Genomic DNA, 22,260 nt, shown 5'->3' on the forward strand with positions numbered 1-22,260 from the left:
TAACTGTCAGAGCAGTGGTGCAGCCCTGGCGGGTGAGTTTCCCAGGTGAGGGCTGAGCCCTCATGAATCCAAGTTTATCACTCGCCACATTGCTAATGAGACAAGTGCAGCCCAACACGAGGTTAATTGTCAGAAGCAATAATCTAAATTAAACTGGCCAACATTCAAGTAAAAGGTACCATTTAAAATATCCCTTTCAAATGAAAGCAATCTCAGGAGTTTATTTGCCTACTCAATATAGAATTCCAAGTTTAAAAAAAAAAAACCACCTTCCTCTTCCCCTCTAAGGAACCAAAGTAATTATTTTTAATACAGTGACATATGTTAGACAAAAGTATTAAGGAGGGGGCTTCATTCCACTCCAAGTCTCCACGGAATTTTCCCTTATGTGATCACACATCTGAGCTCAGACTTTAACCCAACCAATGAAGATTTTTTGAAATAATGGCTATTAGCTGATGAGAAAACCTTTCACAAATAATCCCAAAACATGGAAGATCTGGTGTGATGTTCCCAGCACTGAGAAGTATTATTAAAACAATATGGGGAATAAAATAAAATAAAAAAAAAAGCGAGAGTTCACAAAAACATTTGAGAAATGGCTCAAGTCAACTCAAAGCGTACTTGGTTTTGGCTGGGACTTTGGGCTCACGACAGCCTCACCCTGCCAAAACAAATACAACCACCGCTTTCTTCCTGATGCTTTCACCCGGGGAGGGACCTGCTCCTTCGCTTTCCCCTGCTACGGTAATGACATGCCTGCTAGGATTTGATTGGGGCTCATATCCCTGCCTGCCTTTGAAACAATTATTTTGTTAATTGTGAAAAGAAAAGGACTTAAGTGGCACCTCGGACTGACATAATAACCAATAGCTTCCAGATAATTGTTATGTGCTGTAATTAAAATAATGCACATCATTTAGGCGAAAAGTTTAAAAATACCTTGGGGGAAAGTAGTTTGGGATATAATTCCACACAGGGAATCTGTATAATTTTGGTTGTAACCACAGAGGAAAAATGTAGAATTTAAGACAGAAATTATTCACTTACCATGCAGAGTTAGTATAAAAAAAACATATTCATCTAATAAGAATGAATGTTGTTGGTGTAGTTACAATGTTTTATGCAATGTTTACCCATAGCAATGACTGCAACATGTATGTAAAAGTAGTTTTCAATTAAACTTTTTTTGTATTTTTAAAATTATTTGATTCTTTGTCATTTTTATGGAGATAAGAAAAGCTGGTAAGTGGATACAAAGCTCCCTTTCAAAGCACTCAATCAACTATACCTAATCTCTGCACTAGTGACAATCAGAACACCCAGGTTTTCAAAACTCCTTAATTTTAGCCTTGAACATGAGATCATTTTAAGTCAGGTAATGCAGTGAAAAACCTCTCAAATGAGTAAACATAAATGTAACAAGAAGGAATAATGCTGCAGAAAATACTATGAAAGACAGTGGATTCAAGTAAGTAATATTAAATGAGAAAAAACTTGGCTCAGCTTTTAACGATATTCCACAAGAAATGCCTTTCTTTTTCTAACACAGAGCTGAACTCTTGAATCACTGCAAATGGCTTAGCCTAAGAGGTAGCTGGCAAACACGGTGGCATGAAAAGCATCTTGAATTAGACTTGGTCAGTTCCAGATGAGGATGCTGACTTGAGCTAGTTATAAACATTTTTACATTTCTCCTGTTTTTTTAATTCCTATTTGGGAAGCTGCTGGTCCCTCTCCCAAACACATCAAATGCAATCCGCAATGCGGAAGCTTTGTTACATTCCATTCCATTCCTTGGATGCATTGGACAGTCTGCTGCCTACTCAGGAACCCAAGAGGAACATACAAAATGACACTCTCAATGCACTAAAATGAACACTGGAAGTTCGACAGGAGCACATGTTTACCTTCATTCGCCAGCACAACCAACTGCAGCAAGCTGTACTAGTAGCACAGCCAAAGATGACTTCTTGAAGACAAATAGGCAGTGGCAAAACTGAGAAGACCCAAGAGTTCCCGAACTTTGATGTAGGTATTAATCCTAGGCTACTGCCATCCTCTTGCTGCCTGATTCTTAATGAGCACACAAAGCAAAGAGCAGATGGTCAATTTGTAAGTCCGGCAATACTGGCATAATCAACACAGAGTCACTGACCTGTGCCCACATTCAGCCAACCACAGGCAGATTGATCAATCGAGATCATCTAAGAAAAGACCAAAGATGCTTGGAGAATACCCAAAGAAAGGACTTCACTCACCGGGTCAACCAAGGAAAGCTCTTCATGGTCCACGGTAACATATTTACAAAAACTATTTTTCATTTCTCTTCATATGCAGTCCTTTAAATCCGCATTTCTCTTTCAGATGCGGGAAGTGGGCATTTTAGTCTTCATCTCTCCCCAGGCATTATCAAAGGGCCATAACACAGTCCCACTTAAAAATGTAAGGAAATATTCTAATGAATAACTATTACAGATGTAAAGATATAGAACTGCCTGTTTTCAGCACTAAAAGCAAAAAATATTTCCAAGCTGCTTTGCTAACTCGACTAAACATATGCCAGGCAGCATCCAGTTTATCAGTTCTGTTTCTGAAGTGAACGCTTCATCCTTTCATTGGAGGTTTGAAGAAGGACACAACTACAGTAAGGTCAGAGGCGTTAAGCAGTCAGGCCACAGGGAAAAAAATAGGCATGCAACATAGAACAGCCTTGGGTTTTTTCTTTTTCTCGCAAATGAAGAAATGTACTATAGAAGCCTCCTACCTGTCTGACACTTTGCACCTCCAGCAGTCAAGGAGCAAAAGGCACATTAGACAGCTGTAGGACTCCTATCTGGAAGAAGCCTAATGTTTCCTGTCCCAATCCAAAGACACTGGTCCCAACAGGGCAAGCTATCGAGCAGCTACTTGGGCCAGATTGGTGAGGTTATAGTTATTTACTTCTGTCAATTTAAGCCCAAACTGTAAATGCTTATTCAGTCTTCTTACAGCTTTAACAACTCAAGCAAGATGATGACCACCTTTGCAGGGCTAAGCTGCCGTTTACTACTACTTAGAATTAAGTCAAAAGTAAAAGCAAAAAGACAGATTTGGAAAACCTAAAGCACTTTCAAAAAATTACACTCTGCTCCAAGACCTAACACAGTAATAGACTCTCACAGGAATAGCTATTTCCCTGGCAAGATAGTGCAATAATGCAATTACTGCCATTTAATTAATTTATATTCTCAAAATCTGTCTCCTTACAATTTCTAAGTATTTTGCTCTAACATGAAGACAGGATTTTCTGCCCTGGTTTGCCATAGCAACCCCTGCAACAAATGGCAGTTGTCTATAAAAAGGGAGGACTCTTTGAGCATGCATGCACGGTTTAGTATGGTTTGTTTTAAAGCAGGTCGGAGCACAATGGGCCTTTTCTAACGTGTGGGATTGAACACCAAGAAATCTCACTTCAAGGGCTGCCACGCTCCTCTGCAAAATGAAATGACACTGCTGCTAAGTCTGGATGTAATTACAGATGTGAAAGGACGGTTGTGAAGGTTTGCTCGTATCTTCCTCTCCCTCCCATACTATAGATGTATTTGCCATACCGCTGTTAACATCCCGAACAAGTAACATGCAGCAGACTTAACATTTCCTTTCATTTTGTTTTAAGTGTTAGTATACAGTGGTGGCTGTCAAAGCACGTTTACCATTAAAGAATGAGACCTTTGTCTGCCTCTGTTGCAGGCAGAGCTCTCCCCTGCCTGCCCGTGCAGCCCCAGGCAAAAGCTATACCGGGAAGCCTTGACCTCCGGCCCAACAAGGACACTTAGTAGGGCTAAGGGTAATCCCGACTCCTCCTTGCTCATTCAGTTGCTTGAGCTGTTTGAAGCAATCATTACCAACTCAGCTACATTTTGCGGTCATATTATAAAATGAATCATTGTTCAACAGTCCAAGATTGCTAAACTCGTTTTATGTGTGGTTTAGAGTCGAGTCACTGGTTGCTCAGACCCCTCAGAGCTGTACTCCCTCCAGTCTAGTTGCAGCGGGGAAAGCGCTCGTCTTTGGCGCTAGTCCAAACGTAGGATGGTGTAACAGAGCAGAATTTGGCCTCTAGTACTTGTTCTCACGAGCTAGCCAAGATTTTTTCAGCCACTTCCATCTGAAGAGCTTTTACCTCAGTGAGTCTCTAGCTTTTGTGCAGCCTTAACATGACAACATCTGGGAACTGAAATATCACTCCTTTTGAGGTACTCCGATTACACCCTCCTAAGCGTAACTTCTCACTACACGTTCCTATAGGCACAATTTCTGTTTTAAGAGAGCCTGTGGAATATTTGATGTTGGGATTTGGTAGGAGTGAATGAATACTCCATTATTCACCCTGGTGGTACAGCAGTAGTTGCTCTGAAGTTTTACAATGCAGGGTATTGCTGTGATGACATCATATGACACCATAAATCTCCCACGATTTCTAAAGCTTCTGATGAATGTTCCTACATAACTGCTTTGTTAATACATGAAAAAAAAAAAGTGAATCAAAGAAAAATCTTGTGCATTTGTGCACTATTTAAAAATCTACAGACAAGTACTAACCACCTTACGCTTTAAAAACTACTCTACCTTAAGTTCCAAAAAAGAGAAGGTAACCATCTTGATTTATGGATGCAGTTAGACAGGGAACCCTGCTTTTACATGAAAGCCTCACAAAGAAAGCTCCTCTGCAAAATATATGAATCTTAATTTCAAGTAATATTTCTAACAAGTTCTCTGAAAACAAAATGTTACTGTATTTCTCTTATTACATCCAAAATATCCATGATATTTCAACCACAAATAGTCCAAATCAACAAATATTTTCTCCTTCTTTTAAAACCTTCCTACATACACATACATATTAGTCAAGCTAAAGACCAATTACTCAGTCCTTGCCAAAAAGGTGGCTATTTGCCATCCCCACCTTCAATCAAACACACACACATAAACTAAAGCAACACCACAGCCTACTGTGAGGCTCCTAACCTCAGGCTTCTCATGTCTCCCTACTCTGCAGCTTTCTCCTTCCTCCGGTCTTAAGAAAAGTACTTGAAACAAAGTCAAACCTGACCTATATTAAGGCAAACATGCTTCCCCACTTTCAGTCTCAGAGCTCCCATGCTTCTCTTCCTCTGAGGACACAGGTCATCTTTCTCCATGACTCTGCAGAGGTAGGAGGACTCCTATGGGTAACTTCTATTTTGTTGTCCCAGTCTAAGTCACTGTATCTCAGGTATTCACATAAGCAAGCAAGGACCTAAACCAAAGCTTCTACAATATATTATAAAAAATAATCAAATTACTGTGAAGATCATTAAACAAAAAATATCCTGCAAATGGATGGCTTTGCTATAAGGAAAAATGTTCTGTAGTAAAATGGCTTCGGCCTATCGCCCCTGTAGGTAAATAACTCACTCCAGAATAGCTGTATTGAGTTTGTTTTTCTGTATTAGGATACAGCTGAAAAATTACATGGATGGAACACCCCAAACAAGCTCTTTGCAAACAATCAACAGTGGTTACTGATCCTACGGATAAACGCATCTGAAGCTGTGTTACCCATGCTCTCAACCTGCCTCCCAACAGATTATTTACTTCTTCACATAAAACAAGTTTGAAACGTAGCTTGAGATATGCCTGGAAATAAAAAAATCACGTTTCAACCTCTGCCCTCAATTGCATCAGTGGAAATCGAAAACTCCACTGACTTCAGAAGCATTTGACTTTATTTACACTGCTCTTATCCTAAAAAATGGCTTAATTTTCTTGTAAAGAATCCCTTATTGAAGCTACAGCACCAACAATTATGAACACTAACAGCATTGTGTGTGCTGATTTTGGACTCCACATCACACACCTGGATGCCCATTTAACTTCTGCATTTCACTCAGCCTTCACACCAAGACAAACCTTTCTAGTTCAATTTTTGGCCTTACTACAGTAGTACCAGAACACTGCATTTAAGTTTCCACCATTGCAAGGAATATTTGACTCAGAGATACACACCTTACACTTAAGTTTTAAGAGGTCAGGACATTATCTCTGTTAACTACCAGCTTTTTCAATGCTGTTCTTAACTTTTCCTACTAATGAAGCAAAGCCCCAAATTAAATCGTCAGCCTAGACTCCTCCTGGCTCCAAAAGCCGTGTTCATGGCGTGTAGTTCCTGCTTTGGCATCTCTTGTCCTTTCCCATCTCTCTCTTCATAGGATGCCTAATGGAAAGCGCTGCTTTTTCATAAACTTCGCTAAACTCCTTTAGCTCCCGTAAGTCACTTTCAGCCCCAGTTTTTCTCAATCCCTACACTGTTCTGCCAGAACATCAGTAAGACACTAAATAGTCCATGTAGTTTCAGGGAAATATCTCATCTGCTATTTTTGCAAGTTCAAATTGCTGAGCTGCCGATAGTAGGAATGGAATAACAAGATATTACTCAAGTACTGAAATCCTCTTTTTTCTGGAAGAATTAGAAAACATATGAACTGTCCTATAATATTCAGTGGTTTGCTGAGCATGACTATGGTCCAGCCACATGCCATAGTGTATATATAGCCTTACAAGTTTATAACATACTGAGGTTTCTGCTTAATTTAAATCTGCTACTGAATTCTAATACCTAGTTCTCTTGTTTCCCCATCTCCACACATCCCCCACTGACACTCAGTGCCAAAGGTTCAGAAATAATGAAAGGGCCACAGGAGGCCCCAGGCATGTTTGAAACCAACACAGACCCATGTGCGATCACACTGTCACATGCCTGCACACCCGCAAGTAATGTGCTTCAGAGAGCAATACTGTATCCCAAAGTTACCAACCAGCTTCTTTTTGTTCCCAGCAAATTAAAATGCTTGGATTCTTTCCTATTCCATGTTCTCATGCCAAAGACAGGATCATGCTCGCAAGCTTCTGATGGAATCCTCTAAGATTTTATTTTTTACCTCTACAAATTAAATTTTTAAAGAGAAGCTGAAGCTCCCCTCATTAAGAGCCCCAGAAGTATGTGAAAGAAAATGTCAAGAATTAACAATGCTAGTTATTATACTCCCACACAGGGTTAATTTTGTTTCCAAATAGCATGCAGAAGTCTGTCCCACCCGTCAGATGAGCTACTATACTTCTATTAGCATTCTGGCACCTCCTTTTGTACAAACATAGCCCTTTTTCTATAAAGCATGTTATATAAATTACTTAAGCAAGCAAGCACAGACATAAGGGAATTTTTTTGCTTCCAGATTTAAACTCATCACTCCTTGTATCATACAGCATCTTCTTACCCCTAAATACTACATCACACAACTAGCTGGATGTAAAAAGACATTCAGTAGATGTACGAGACCAGGGGAAACCAGGACCAGCCTCCCTCTATAAAGAAATTGCTACAACTCAAGACCTGACTCAATGGGCCAACAATCCACACCAAAATTAAAACATCCCATCTTTCTTCCTGTTAAGCTACAAACTGCACCTTGCAACTGCTCCGGGAAAATAACTGCAGGTTTTGTAAAAGACAAATGCTACGTCCATATAAGAAGTTATTTTGTCATAAACCACTTACATTTTGTATCTAAAAATATGTGGACTAGGGGCTGCCTATCTACTACAGGATATGCATGCTACAGCTACATTGCTGCAAATGCAAATATAGATACACATCTTGCCGTACAGCACATAGGATGGTTTTAATAGTCCTAAATACAGTTCAATTAACAGCAGCTTGCATCCATACCCAGTTCCTGGATACATGGCCAGATAAAATCTAGACAAAATGCTAAGCACTCAAAGGAAAACAAAGTACATGCTGTCTATTAATTGCATGGGAGTTAGCACTGCCATCATGTAATCCTTGGTGAAAACATGATTTTTTTATTTTTTTTTATTTATTGCGATCTGTTAAAAGTCATTCCGTTTAAACAGCATTGCACAATTTCCAGACAACTGAATCTGTGAAAAAAGCATTATGGCTTTGTGTCAGGTCTTTCCACATTATTATGGTGCAAAGGCTACATAAATTTATCTCCTTCTAATTCTGGATTTTTTAAAATATCAAGACACTGGGGTTTTTTTTCCATCTGCAGCTAAGATTCCTCCATCTCCCTCACATTTACATGCAAAACCAGAGTTTATGCACAAGAGACACAGATCAATAAGTGAAGGATTCAGGAGAAGCCTTGAAGATGTTTGATGGCAATTTTGTTCTGTAACCGCCCCTCCTTCCACAAAACCCACGTTGCAACCATGGGGCACCACAGTGCCACGTCAGTACTACAGCCATACCTGCAACTCTGTCCCAACCTCACTTCATCAAGAAGGAGAAGAGTGGGACAGGGGAGTTGCTGTACCTCAGTGAGATGGTGCAGGTGCTTACTACACTACCAAAAATCACCCTGCTGTCCCTCACAGAGACATGACATTGTTATTACGAACAGCACAGCAACACTCGCTCTCTTGGCTGTCTCTCTTCTTTTTTGCTTTCTCCCTCCCTGCTTTCCTGTACAGACACACTCAAAATTGTAAAGCACAAAAAGTCCTCGCAAAATGAAATTTTACTACTGAGCTACAGGAAGGTAAGGGAAAACAATCTCATGTTTTTATGGTAATAAAAATATTCCTTAACTTTGTTACTGAAATCACTTTGGATTATTAGGCATAAATGTTTTTTAAAAGCGTAATCCACATTTTATCATAAATGCTGCAGTTTTTGGCTCACATCACTCACACCAGACCATGGAAGCTCTTGAGCTAAAAATTATTACATTTCTTTCCTACTTGCCTTTATGAAGTGCCATACAGCCCTTCTGGCCCCCTTCTAGAAAAATTCATAAATGCATACATACGTTGGGATTTAGACAATTTGGCACCAGTCTTTTAGTATTTTGGAAAAACAATCAGCTTAACAGAAGCAGCTTTATATCAGTAAACTTTGTAATAAAAGTACTTCTGGCAAAAATAAATAAAAGAATGTCTCTATTATACAACACCAAACTAATCCTTGTGATAAATTTATTAATTCAACCCTCAAAAGGTCAATGGAATATTAATTTGTTCCTTTATGAACAATATACTTGCACTAAATAACGTAATAGGGTTTAATCTAATCTGGTTAAATAGACGTTCAGTAACATTCAAACAGCCTTGGCACCAACACCGGCACAGTTCAGTACAAAATGGTAAATTTACTATAATCCACTTTAAACTTCCAATGACAGAATAAAATTCCATCAAGGGTAGTTACAAAAGACAAATCTTTAATAATTGCCAGTTACTACCACATTCTGCTACAAGGGTAATATTCACTTCTTAAAGTAATACATCACTTTGTAGTGGTAAATACCCAGTAGTTTCTGAATACCTACTGGTTGTGCTTTAGGGGAAGGAAGGGGGATTTGTTCAAGATTCCTCCAGAAGTCCCCAGGAGGGAAGGAAATCCTAACTCCGCAGCACCACAGCATCCCCTTGGGTTACATGGCACTAAAGGGGCCATGGCAGGACCTACATTTCCCTTTACATCAGAGAAATGCCCACCTCCAGCACACTGTCCTACGCACCAACCACGCTTCCCCACTAGAAATCAGACTTGTAATCCTTCACCTGTGTGCTCTAGTCTAGACCGTGGCATCTCATTCCTAGTTGGAAACTACCATTTCACGTACAGCAAGTCACCTTTTTCTGAGATAAAGCACACTTTTGAAATCAACAGGTCTTTGCGAACAAAAGAAAAGTTCCATATTTGATCCAAGAGGCAGATCCCGCTGCTTCTATGAATGCATATAAAACATATTTCCTTTGGAACAGATTTATCCCATTCTGCATAGGGTTTTATTTTATGGGTGGGGCTGTTTCTGTTGATTTGGGTTTCTTCGTTTCATGGCAATTAGTTGTAAAACACCTTAAGATGCATTGCTAGAACGACTGCTCGACAAAGAGCACTTTGTATCTTATTGTAAAATATTCAGACACTCAACCCAAACAAATGGTGTCTGTAATAAAAATACTGCCATATATCTTCATTTGTACTAGAACAAATCAGTTTTATTTGTTCATTCTGCATTTTAGTGTCATAGGTCTCTTAGAAAAGATAATTTATACTTCCTTATGCAATTAGATATGAAATTAAGTCATCTTACTCTGCAGAAGAATTTATAATAAAGAGACCAGGTTCAACCAGTTCCACTGAAAATATTTTGATAGCGTCAAAAAAGACAGCATAAAAATCTTTAGTGTTTTAACAAATTAACACATGCCTTTTGGGTAAAGTACTGTACATGCTGTTAATCTTTTAATTAGGTTCTCAATTTCACATACACATTTATGGTAGGGGGGATTTTTAGTGATCAGAAAATGCAAATGCATAGTGTTGCTATGCTCTTTTAGCAGAGCTATCAGAAAAAAAAAGAACTAGTATGTGTAGCCCTCTATTTAAAAGCTCCACAATAAAATATTAATAAATCTTTGTGAATATTACCAACAAAATACCATTCTTCATTCTTTTAAGCAAACAAATACAGCTTTCAGATTAAGAAAAAAAAAGACTTGTTCTCCACACTCAAGCCACAGAAAAAGAAACTTTTATGTTTGTAATGCAGGTAGTTTTTAGACCCATCATCAACATTTAAAAATAGGTAATTGATGCTATCTATAGAAATGGATACATAAATAGTGATGTTTGAAATACATTCTACACTAGCACTTCACAAAATGTCAATTTTCTTATGCTGACTGCTGCACAATTCTGCCTAAACATCTCCTTCCAGGATCTTGAAACGATTTAGTATTATCTATAGCTCATTATTTGATACATTCTTTTCCTCAAGCATTTGGTCCATCCTCAGTTTCAGCACAAGATAAACACTTTCCCCCCCCACAGACTATTTCATAGATTCTATAGCTGGTGTCGGAAAAAAACCTACTCAGAAAGGTAGACGAATTGCCATGAATTAACGATCCCTATGCCAAGGGACATTTGTAGCATGGAGTTGTCACTGTGAAAGGAGGAACCATCTACTAGCTATCCCACATAATGATTTTTGTTAGAAAAAGGAAGAAGGCCAAAATGTGGCTAAGCAGTAAATATCTTACAAAAACAAAGTATGAAAGCAATTTAGCTAAGAATCCTGACTGGCACACGCATCCTCCTCCTAGTTTGCTTGTTTGAATTTAACTCTTTATTTGTAACTGTGGAAACAGAGAGGTGAAGGCAAAGATGCTGCACATACAAAACTGGGGAGTGAAAACGGAATAAAATACAGACCCCAGATCCCAGGATTACTATAGCTTTATTGTTTAATTGACAGCTACTTCATCCTAGAAGAATTATTTTTCTGTTGGAATAAAGTTGAAAGTAAAATTGCCCATAAATACCCAGTGAAAAATACCCCAACCTCATCTCATTCAACTTGATGTAATGCCTTTTTTCAATCACACCTGTATAAACAGTTGGGTTTTTTAATTGTGTGGACAAATCAAAGGTATTCACTGGCCGAAAGCAAGACAGAGTATGAGCAATTCTCCATAAGCCCTGCATCAGTACAGAGAGGAAGAGACGTGCACCCTGAATAACCAAGTAGCTCAGTGGACAGGAGGAAGACATACACCCCACTTCTCTCAGCCACAGCTTGAATTTGAACCTTCATCAGTACTCTCCCAGTGAGTTTCCAGTAAGCAGGATAGTAGACAAAAGGAGGTGACTAATAGCATGGTCTTTTGCTCATCCTTTTCCATTCTGTAAATGCAGCCATTTAATCTCCGGCAGACCCCCAATGACAAACAATGCAGCAGGGCAGATTGCCCTTGTAAAATTCAACTGGTACGAAAAGATGCAAACACCAAATACAGGTGCCGATTGACAGGTTCATTTATAGTCCAATAAGGGCCAGGAGGATTAAAACTGGGTCCCTTCTACAATGCTCACACGCAGCGGTGAGAAACCCTCAGAATTGAGCCTTTGCTGTCAATACCAGAAGGATCTTTCCTAAAGAGACGACCAGACACAGAACAGGGGTCAGTGTGCTTGCCCTCTCTCTTTTTGTTTTTTTTTTTAATAACCAGGAAACACTTTCTGTTTATCCCCTTCACGTTTTCTCCCTTTGCTTTGTCAGGTCTTCACTTTCAAAACAAACTGGTTTTCATGCTTAGCTTGTCTATGTGGTTAACAGGGACTGAGAAGCACTGCCTTACACCGTGAGCTTGCAAGGGACCGCGCAGCCAGCACTGTTGCTCTCCACATGCTCAAACCAATTCCCCTTCACAGGTGCAGTGAGATCCAGACTGGGGCACTGATGATAAACGGACTTCAGACAGACCAGCCAGCAGAAAAAACTGCTTTCTCCCCAACAGCATATCCATTATAAATGCTGCATAGGGGAACCTACGTCCAAGGCAAAGCAGAGATCCTAAAAGTTGGGAGATGCTTCCCAATAAGCAGAAGCCAATCTGGGGGATGAGCCCTGCCTCTGCTAGGTTAAAGAAAGAAGCGGCTGGAGGAGAGCTCAGCTTTGTGCCCCTGTGGGGAAGGCAGATGGGGCAAGGAAACCTGCAGCTGGAGTGAAAAGCATCCCTCGTGCCACAGGGTTAAAATACTGCTTCCTTTACCTAGAGCAGGGACTGAAAAAAAAAATAAGTCTCAGCAGACAAGAATGTCTAAAAAAGGAAAAAAAATAAGGAAAAAAAAAAAGCTACTCTAACATGTTAACCACCACCAGGCTTTGCTCTCCTCATACTACCGAATGTTTAAATATTTAACTTGTTACCTAACAGGCTGCTAACTGCACCTCATTTTCCTTTTCTGGACAGAGGAAGACCTAGTCTAACCTAATTTATTCCCATTTTTAAATACAGCACTGTTTCATTATCAAATTCATGCAAGAAAAAGACAACAAAATTTTACTTTAAATTAAAATTCATAAAGACCATTTCCTAATTTTCCTCAAAAATACCAGTGGTTCATGGGCTTGTGGTCTTAGCTGAGAGGTTGGGAAGGGGGCCAAGAAAAATCAGAATTTATTATGCGCTGGTCTAAGTTTTTAATTGAGTACACACAGGCCTTTCGGAGTGAACTTGATTTTTATTTTACCCCAAACTACTATAAGAGTATATAAGGGTTGCCGTGACACAAAAAAGCCTGTGGCTCAATTTCCCCAGCAGTTCCTCATTGGTTTATAAAACTGGCAGAATCCATGAAAATCCTCCCTTGAAGAGTGCAAAGCCTGAAGAAACTTCTGTCCTGCAGCGTTATCTTTTTGCACACGGCCTGCAACGTAAAGTGAATGGAAAGCACTAAAGAACACAGCCTTCACCAAACAGAAGCACAGATTTGCTGTTACGGCCTTAGCAATACTTCTCAGAAACAAAGAGGGAGAGAGAGAAACAAAAGGTTTAATGATATCTACCTATAGCACAGTCTGAGTTTGATCCACTATGACCGTGGAACAAACAAATGACACACACGCCACTGCAACAAGTCCACTAGAGCCTCTGGAGCCGTCGCTAAAACATGATGCATTTCAAAACGCTTGCCCTCAAACTCCCATCGCAGGTATGCGAAGTCTCACAGACACGCAGGGAAGGAAGAAGGGGCGTTTCACTGGGCAGCTGAAGCCTGCTCTGTCCACTCCGCTCCCTCCACTCGTGCTTACAAGCGGCGCTGTGCTTGATCACAAACAGCAAATGAGACAGAAGTGCTGAGCTGTTCACGGCTACCTTTGGTTACCCTCCTCTAAGCTGTTCAAACACTAATAAATTACCCATTTACTTATACTACCCAGATGTTTGCCATCTAGAAAAATAGACTATTATTTGTAGAGGTTTTGTTCCATCACAAGAATCCTGTAAATAATATATTGGGATCAGAAAGCCAATACCACGTGGCAACTTCTATACACACCAGCATGGGGGGGTGGCAGGGAAGAAAAGGAGAGACACTTCCCGACTGCTGGTTAGAAGTTAAGAACTTTCACGGTGAACTTATAAAAAAATCAAGTATTCACTAGAATTCATGCTGTTGGGATAAAGAGGTTACTTAAAATAATATTACAGATGGAGAATGAGGGTGACAAGTAACCTGAAAGGTTGGTTTATTAATTGGATTTTGATCTTTTGTTTCCATATACGTATTATACTTTTATATAAATACACATTTGTATGTGTGCATATGTATAAATATATGTGTGTACTTATATTCTAGATTAAACTATAAATATATGTGTTTATATATATAAAACAAAATAAAACATAAAATATATTTTATATTTATGAATATGACATCCTAACATTTCTTTCTGTGTCACATTTTCCACAAAAGAAAGCCCACACTAATTTTAGTAAACCCTACAAATATAAGCAGCTTCAACCTCTACCTCTTCTTTTATTTTTTACGTAAGATTTCTTAAGAGTTCCAAGCAGCGTTTAAAGAGAACTCTGGGGCTTTAATTGAAATGGCATGAGATGCTGAACCTTGAACAACAGTGTCTTTCAAACCCTGTGTCCATTATGCACTGAAATGCCTACCAAAAAAACAAAGAAGGAAGAGGTTTTCAATATTCTCATTAAATTCTGACTTTCTCTCATGGTTCCGGTAATTGAGTTTCCCTTACAGTTGTCATGAAGTTTTGTAGAGTAGAAAAAACAGTGATTTGCTGGTAAATATCTGTATACAGGGAGGGAAATAAATATTTGAGTAGTACTCAGCCCACTTTCTTCAAACAACAGGGAGAAAGACAAAGAATACAACTCAAGCAATGTACAATTCAAGAAGGAGCAGCTTTTACAAGGATAACTTTGATCTGGATGGCTGAGTATCACTGCAAGAAAATCAGTCTGCTTAGCAATTCCAGACAAGCTGTCATGAAATCGCATGTCAGAGTTTACCGCAAGGTGTCCATGTGACATCATACCATCATACCCTTCACACATATTACTGTTAAATTATTTGATTTGGGCCTTTTACAATTTCACCTGCAAAACTGGAGAGAAGAAAGAAGAGCTTACCCACAAAAAGTGTCCCCAGTAGAAGCAAGGGGGGCAAAGGGGATTACTAAAGGTAAGGAGCCATTAATTATAGATGGAGTAAGATGGAACTGCTGAAAAGAGCTTCAAAGAGGGCTGGGTTGGTTTCTTTTGTTTGTTTTGGAGTGGGTTTTGTTTTGTTTTAAGATGCATTGGTTTAGCAGGGTGATCACACTCTGTAGCAAAAGAGCTTGAGCTGAGAGAAATAGAGCAACTCTACACGGACTGACAACTCTGGTAGGTGAGACCACCATGCCATCTCTGTATAAACGGAAAAGAAAAAAGTAGCAGCAAACGGTGACAGAGCCAGAAAATGACCCAACATTTAGTCTGTTGATCGCTGTAATGTCTTGTTATTTAAGTCATTATATCACTAGTGTCTCTCCTATTCATTAAAGCCAGAATAATACTGACTAGAAGGTCTTTCATCACATGGACAGGGAGCCACAGCTCAAGCATAAAAATGACACTGGGCACTTGGCTGAGGAGTCAGAAGATCCCAGATTATAGCACCCTTGTAATTTATTGCACATTATTCACAGGAGAAACCTGAACCCAGGTTTCCTCTCATTTTTCCCATACTGCTACCTTGCACTTGTGTTAAAAATAGCATATCTGGTCTTCCCAGCTGCAGCAAACTTAGCTGTATACATCAAGCACAGTTTAGCAGGGTTTCACCACACTTTTACTGTACCTTTCTTGATACAGAAATATAAAACCAGTTTGTGCATGTTCAATACAGCCCCCAGCTGGTATGTTCTGCCTTTACCTGACATTCAATTGGAAGCTACTGTGGACCTGGAGACAGCAGAGATGGGAAAATTTTACAGGATCTCTCCCTACTAATCATCCACTCGGGTCCTTCCAATTGCCCCAGAGCCCTACCTTCTTGGACCAGCTTAGGCAAATCCATTCCTTCATCAGTATCTACACCCTTCAAATATTTGTACATGTGGTTATAATCCGGTTAAGTCGCAAGATGGTCATACTGGTCTCACAAAGGCTAGCCAGAGTGAAGGAGCCCAGCATTCAGGCTGCCACATTCTCACACACAGCAGCCTGGGGTTTGGACTGATTCGCTAAACGCCACCTTATCAAACAGATCCAGCCTTTGCTTTGAAATACTACTTGAATGCAGGCTGCAAGTGCAAGAGGCTTCCAATAAACAGCAGAGAGCAGGGCTGAGCTCACGTATTTAGACCCTTGAGGGAAATGAACACACTTGCAGTCTGGGTTCCTTCCTGCCCCAGCCACGTGTGCTGTGGATCCAGGGGAGAGCCCTTACGTATATGTCTGTGCCTTGGTTTCCTTGCTATGCAGTCGGGAGAGCCACCTTTCTCTCTTGCTGCAGCTCGCTGCAAGGACAGCTCCACTAGTGCTCCAGAGCGCAGTGCTCTGCAGAAGCACCAAAGTCAAGCCAAGTCTGTCTCACAACTTCCCGTGGCTGCAAGCAACATCAGAGCCTCGCAGGCAAGGCAGCTGGAGAAGGACACTTGGTTCTGAGATACACCTCTGGGTGTCATGACGTTAGGGCAGAGGTACCCCATCAGCTACTCTGGCCAGGCACTGCCTGGCAGCAGCAAAATTCTCGTCTTCCCCACTCCAGTCATGCAAGGCTGACAGGGCCGATGCTGTCTGACCTCAGATCACTAAATCACGATCCCCACAGAGCATCACTCTCCTCCATGCCCAGCTACTGCAACTCCACATAGCAAGGCAAGATACTTAAACCTTTTCTGTTTCTCCTTCTTGTCCTACTGCTTCCCCACTGACCACTGCCAGTGTCTCCTTCCAGCCTTCCACTCTGGCCAGCCACCCCAAGCAATTTGCAGCCACAAGGTTTCCCACTCTTCACTCAGCACCACTAGAAGAAACCAGACTGTATGAAGAGGGGCCTCCGAGGCATTAATACAAGGCACTGCCTCTCGCAGCAGCTGTGCTCATGGCAATACATTGCTTAAGAACCAGGGTTTGGCAATCTCTACAGTGACAGGGATGGGAAAGATCTAATGTTTCTCTTGCTCTGTGTTAACTTCCCTCCACTGTTTTCTCACCTCTCCTTCTGCTCCATTTGGCATCTCAGCGCCATTTCTCTCTTCTGTACACCCCTTTCCTTGTGGTGGCCACCCACAGCAACTAACCCAAGCCCACAGACAGCAGTCAGGGCAGGTACTCCACACTGCCCTGCCAACACACCTAGCAGAAGCACCTGGGAGGGGAAGGCAAACTCCATTTCAATGGCCCATTCAGCTTTGCAAGCTTTTGCAGACAACGTACACCAGTTCTGCATATACACTCACAACAGCTAACAAGGAACTGGTCAAAAGAAAAAAAACATATATACATATATCCGCAAGAAATCACACTATTTTCTTTTCCATATGGATTCTAAGAAAGTAGAACTTGCTAAAAGCATCAAACTAGCACTGCTCTTCCTCTACCCCACACTGAGGAGGGAACCAGCTTTCACAGCAGGTCCCAAAGCTGCAGGACTGCACACAGGGTACTCCAGACTGCAGCTACTTTCATACTACTTTGGTCCCAGCACTCAGCATTGTGTACTGTATGTATATAGCAGTTCCCTTCTCTTGCAAAGCCCAGTTAGAACACCCCACCCACCCACCCACCCACCCAAACAAAAAAATCGTATCAGGGCATGTAAATGTTATTAAAGTACACATAGAACAGGTGCCCCTTTAAAGCATGGCTCTTTGCCTCTCTGGAAGGCACATGAAGCAGGTTCCCTAGTGTCAGGTGTAAACTCAAGTGATGAAAGAAAAATACATAAATGTTTATTAAACCTTTGTTGCCATTCACACCACCAACTTTCACACCCCAGTGCCAAGCTGTTAACGAATTCCCATGCTGTTCCAGAAGACTTTTCACAGCTCCTGTCAGAAAAGGGAAGTTTCACAAGGGCAGTACTCGCTGGAAAAGTCTCTGCTCTCGCCACCATCGACAAAAAATGTTCACAACCAGCTGTTTGTGGAATAAATGCGTCCTGCCCAAACTGTGGGAATAAAGAGCTTCTTCCAATGAGGCACAGGGCCACTTTCATGTATACCTCCTGACACATATTTGTTTCAAGATTATTTATGCTAAGGCTTCTCAATTTACCTAATGACCAGGACTAAAAATTAGCCGTGATAAGCCAAGTGACCAAGTGACCACAAGCCAGTAGGTGAGGCTCCAGGCCAGACGGCAGCTGTGCACGCGAGCTACAGCTCATATGCTCGGATGCAGCGTCACCTCCTCGGGGAGCTCTGCAGCTCTAGGCTGCTGCCCAGGCAGGCAGCCCTGCGGCAGGGCCCCTTTTTGGGCGCACAGACCCCTCAGGGAGGCAACGCACCACCTACCCCTCCGTGCCACGTTTCCTTTCTGGCACCCAGACTCTGCCATGCTGCCATACAGCTGGCAAGTGTGAGGCAGGGCCCTACACACAAGGCGCACACAGCCTGCTCGAGCCTCAGCAGGTTTGTAGAAGTGCCACGGCGAGCCGCAGCGAAGGCGGTGTGAAATCGCATAGCAATGCTCTCTGCTGCCACAACTCTTCTTTTCCCCCACAACTAGCTCTTTTATCTGCCACTGGAGACCCTGTGCTAAAAGGAACAGGCAAAGGCAAGATGCTTCCCACAAGATGAAGGGAACATTGCTACTCCTTTCAGTGATCCAAAACAAGAGGGGGGCGAAATGAAACACTTTCCCAACTCAAAAGCTGACAATTACTACATGCTATATTATGGCTCAGACAGCCTTTACAATACAAAAGCTTTGACGAGCTCACATTTGCTTTGTCCCTGGAGGACATGGGGACACCTACTCATGTCAGTGTTCTGCACAGCATGTTGCTCAAAGCTTTACCATTTTGAAAAATGCACCTGAGGATCTTCAACTTCTCATGCAGATCTTGTAATTCAGCTGATCATAAAGCATAAAGAAGAACTAAGTGACTGTTTATCAATGTCTATTGCTAAATGAAATCAATCCCAAGCACTAGAACAGAAGCAGACTTTTCCTACAACCGGAATAAGTAAAGCAAATAGCTTTATTGGTTTTCCTCTTTTAATAACAGAAAATTGTGCTCCCAAATAAATCCTTCTATCAACAATTTAGCAGCAAGCTTCTGTCAACCCCAGTTGACAGATTATAGCCCAATATTCTATAAATTTTCTCATTAAACTAAACAATCTGAGAGATCTATTAGCACTCTGTCCTGCCAGTACCTCATCTCAGCTTGCAGACAGCTAGTACAGAAGCAACATACTACAGAACATGCTGCATACTTCAGCTTCCTATCTTAAAATCAGTATGACCTGCAGTATTTGTCCAGGATGTATAAAAGACTGGAGAACTGGTCCTTCAGTGTGAAGGTAAATAAAGTGACCAAGTAAGATAATTGTTACCTGATGGATCTTTAAGGTATTTTTTTGTTGTTCCTAAATATTATATAATCTGATGTTTTCTAGTGGAAGGTAATTGCTGCCTTAAAGACAAAAATGCCGAAGTCTTTTCTTTTAGGCTAATTACAACAACTAGAGATTCAACTTTTAATTTCTAGATGAGTTATTCGAGCAACACATCAAGCAACAAATTAGTATCTGAACCTGCTCATTGTCAAAGCGTGTAGTTCAAAAATGTGGTGGCCATTTCCTCCCTGCACAGTGACTAATTTCCTTCGTGAGTCAATCTGTCTCCCTCCTTGCTATTCTCACATCAGAGAGATGCTGCAAAAGCAAGGTTCCCCCAAGTGAGATGCTCAGCCAGTGTGGATCACTGCACTGAATGGCATGCCTCCTTGGAGCAGGTTTCTTGCAAAGCCCACTTCCCTTCGTAAGTGCCAAGAATCATATCTTGGCCACCTAACGCAGCGTGTTCCACATGTTAGCTCGCAACACGTTGAGCAACTGTGTTAACTGAGATGGATAGCGCTGTCAAACAGGAAGCTGGCTTACCAGGATGGAAACAGTGGGATACATTGACCTTTTACATTCAGAAAAAAAGTGTCCCTAAAATGACATGAAATGTTTCATATTAAAAAACAAAACAACTACCTTCTCGCAGAGCTTTTATTACCATATTGTGTAAATAAACACATGTGCATGAGCTCTGCCTGTATAAAGAATCTGAGCCTCTCTCACAGAGCAGAGGCTGACAGAGGAAATGAATCATTATCACTCTGCTTGGAAAGAAGTTTGTACAAGGAGCCTGTGCTATTAACCACTGCCTGGAACTCCTGGATTCAACACCACTGCTGCTCCCTCTGTTCACACGTTCAAATACCTAGCTATACAAAATAACTAAACCCAACAGTTATAAAACGCAAATCCCCAAGCAAAGCTTCTATTAAACTACTCTAAAAGTGCACAGATTTTATTGGTGACATGGAGACGAAACTGAAGCTTACAGGCTTCTCATCCAAAAGAATAAGCACTGAAATAACCTGTTCAGTATAAAAAAGCCTCTTGAAATGCAAAGTTCATTCTGGAAAGATTTTTCCCAACCTGCCACCTCCTGCCCATCTCCCTCAAGATTAGGATTTTAGGTTTGTTCTTCTCAAGCTGATATTATGGGTGGATAGAGGAAAGCTTTGTTTATTTTAAGATTTTGCTGCTACTGGAGAATCATCTCTAAGTGGAAGGGACTGTAGAGCTTTACAAAGGGCTTTGCAGCAATATAGTAGGTAAGTGAAAACAGAAATCAGCCTGCACGTTTAGCACTACAACTATTGGCCATAAGGAGAGCATGTATATATATATAACCATTATACGCAATGTATGATTTTAAAAATGAAAGACTATAATATGCTGTTCAAAATGGCCCTGATACAAAGAGGAATACTAGATACCATCTAGCTGTACACCTAGAGGTTCTATCCAGCTCTTCTGTGCTGACTTCCTCAAAGCAGCAACCCGCTTCATGGTACAGAACAAATGTGTCATGAATATGCTGGCTGATCATTATCACCATATTTCACACTTCAGCAAGATCCAGCTAATGCTTTCTAGGCAGGCTAACAAGGCAGGCCCTGTTGTACACCTAGTTTAACATTAAGCAATCAACACAACTGATATAACCACCTCCAAGATTTGCCAGCGATTTTCTTGCTTTTCCCTTACATCAGACAACCTCAGGTGCTGTCTTCTGCCAGTAAAGAGAAGGGGGAAAAGAACTTTATTGAATACCTTGTGCCTGAGCTGCAGAACTGTGGGAATACCCCAGAGCCAGGAGCGCTGTCTCCACCAGCTGGCTAAAGAGCACATCTTTGCGAACCAGAACGAACTCAGCATGCTCTTCTCGATTATCGTATTCAAGAGAGGCGTCCGACTGTTCCACCACACAAAAGACTGGAATCATCAAACCTAGATGAAAAAAAAGAACCAAAACAACAAAGCATCAATAACAGAGGAACAAGAAGTGTGTCATACATCTCTGATTAAAGCTGTAAATTAAAACACCTCCTAGAAGGCTCATCTTAAGTGGAAATCTGCCTTTCTTCCCTGTGGGATAGCTTTTGTTTTCTTTCCAAGGGAAATACTGAAGTCTCATCACTTGACTCATTTAAAAACCACACTAAAAGCTCCAGAGAATACAATTCAGGAACAGAATCACAGTCAGCATGAGGATGAACAAGATTTCCTAATAAGACCTTTTCAACATTGCAGAAGTTTTCTACAGTTCTATGAATGTCCCTATTCTTTCAGGTCAGAGCTTCTTCACATTCAGCCATACGAAAACCTGACATACAAATGCTGCTTCTGCTTCTCTCCACACAGTGAACGTATGGAGCAATCAGCAGAGGCTAGTCCCATACGCAGTTCTTGGCTGGGATAGGCTTATTTGCACATTTTCAGACCATGGCCAGTCTTCTTACTGTGCAAGGAAAATACCCTTGCATTGATTTTGCTGAAAACGATAACCTTGTGTTGGCAGCTGATGGTCGCGCAGACCTGGAGAGGCCAGTGGCTGTTCTCCCGCTGCATGTATGAACAGAGTGAGAACAGCTCTCTTCGAAAGAGGATCAAGGATGAGGAGGAACCACAGAAGTGGGAAACTCAGGGGGTGGTCTGGATTCAATTTTGTTCTGCTTTATTGTAAATTTACTTTTGTGGTTACAGGATCAAGTAATCTATGGCAATAAATTGTGGGGCGTGAACTTAAAGGGATTCAATACTACAGACAGTAGAGAAAGAAGCCAATTTGCAGGAGACAGCCCTACAGTACTCGAAGCGCATGCAC

General features: G+C 41.1%; 1 protein-coding gene across 1 annotated transcript in view; it reads right to left on the reverse strand.

Moving 5' to 3' along the window:
• Positions 1-21,379, reverse strand: part of SATB2 (SATB homeobox 2) — a 112,069-nt gene extending 90,690 nt beyond the window's left edge. The window contains exon 1 of the mRNA XM_010564396.1: positions 21,207-21,379. Within this exon, the coding sequence (XP_010562698.1) occupies positions 21,207-21,378 (172 nt within the window). The 5' untranslated portion in view covers position 21,379. The remainder of the gene's footprint in view (positions 1-21,206) is intronic.
• Positions 21,380-22,260: the final 881 nt, after the last annotated feature.

The sequence above is a fragment of the Haliaeetus leucocephalus genome, unplaced genomic scaffold (assembly GCF_000737465.1).
Source record: "Haliaeetus leucocephalus isolate CR32 unplaced genomic scaffold, Haliaeetus_leucocephalus-4.0 Scaffold1, whole genome shotgun sequence".
In the NCBI taxonomy this organism is placed as follows: Eukaryota; Metazoa; Chordata; class Aves; order Accipitriformes; family Accipitridae; genus Haliaeetus; species Haliaeetus leucocephalus.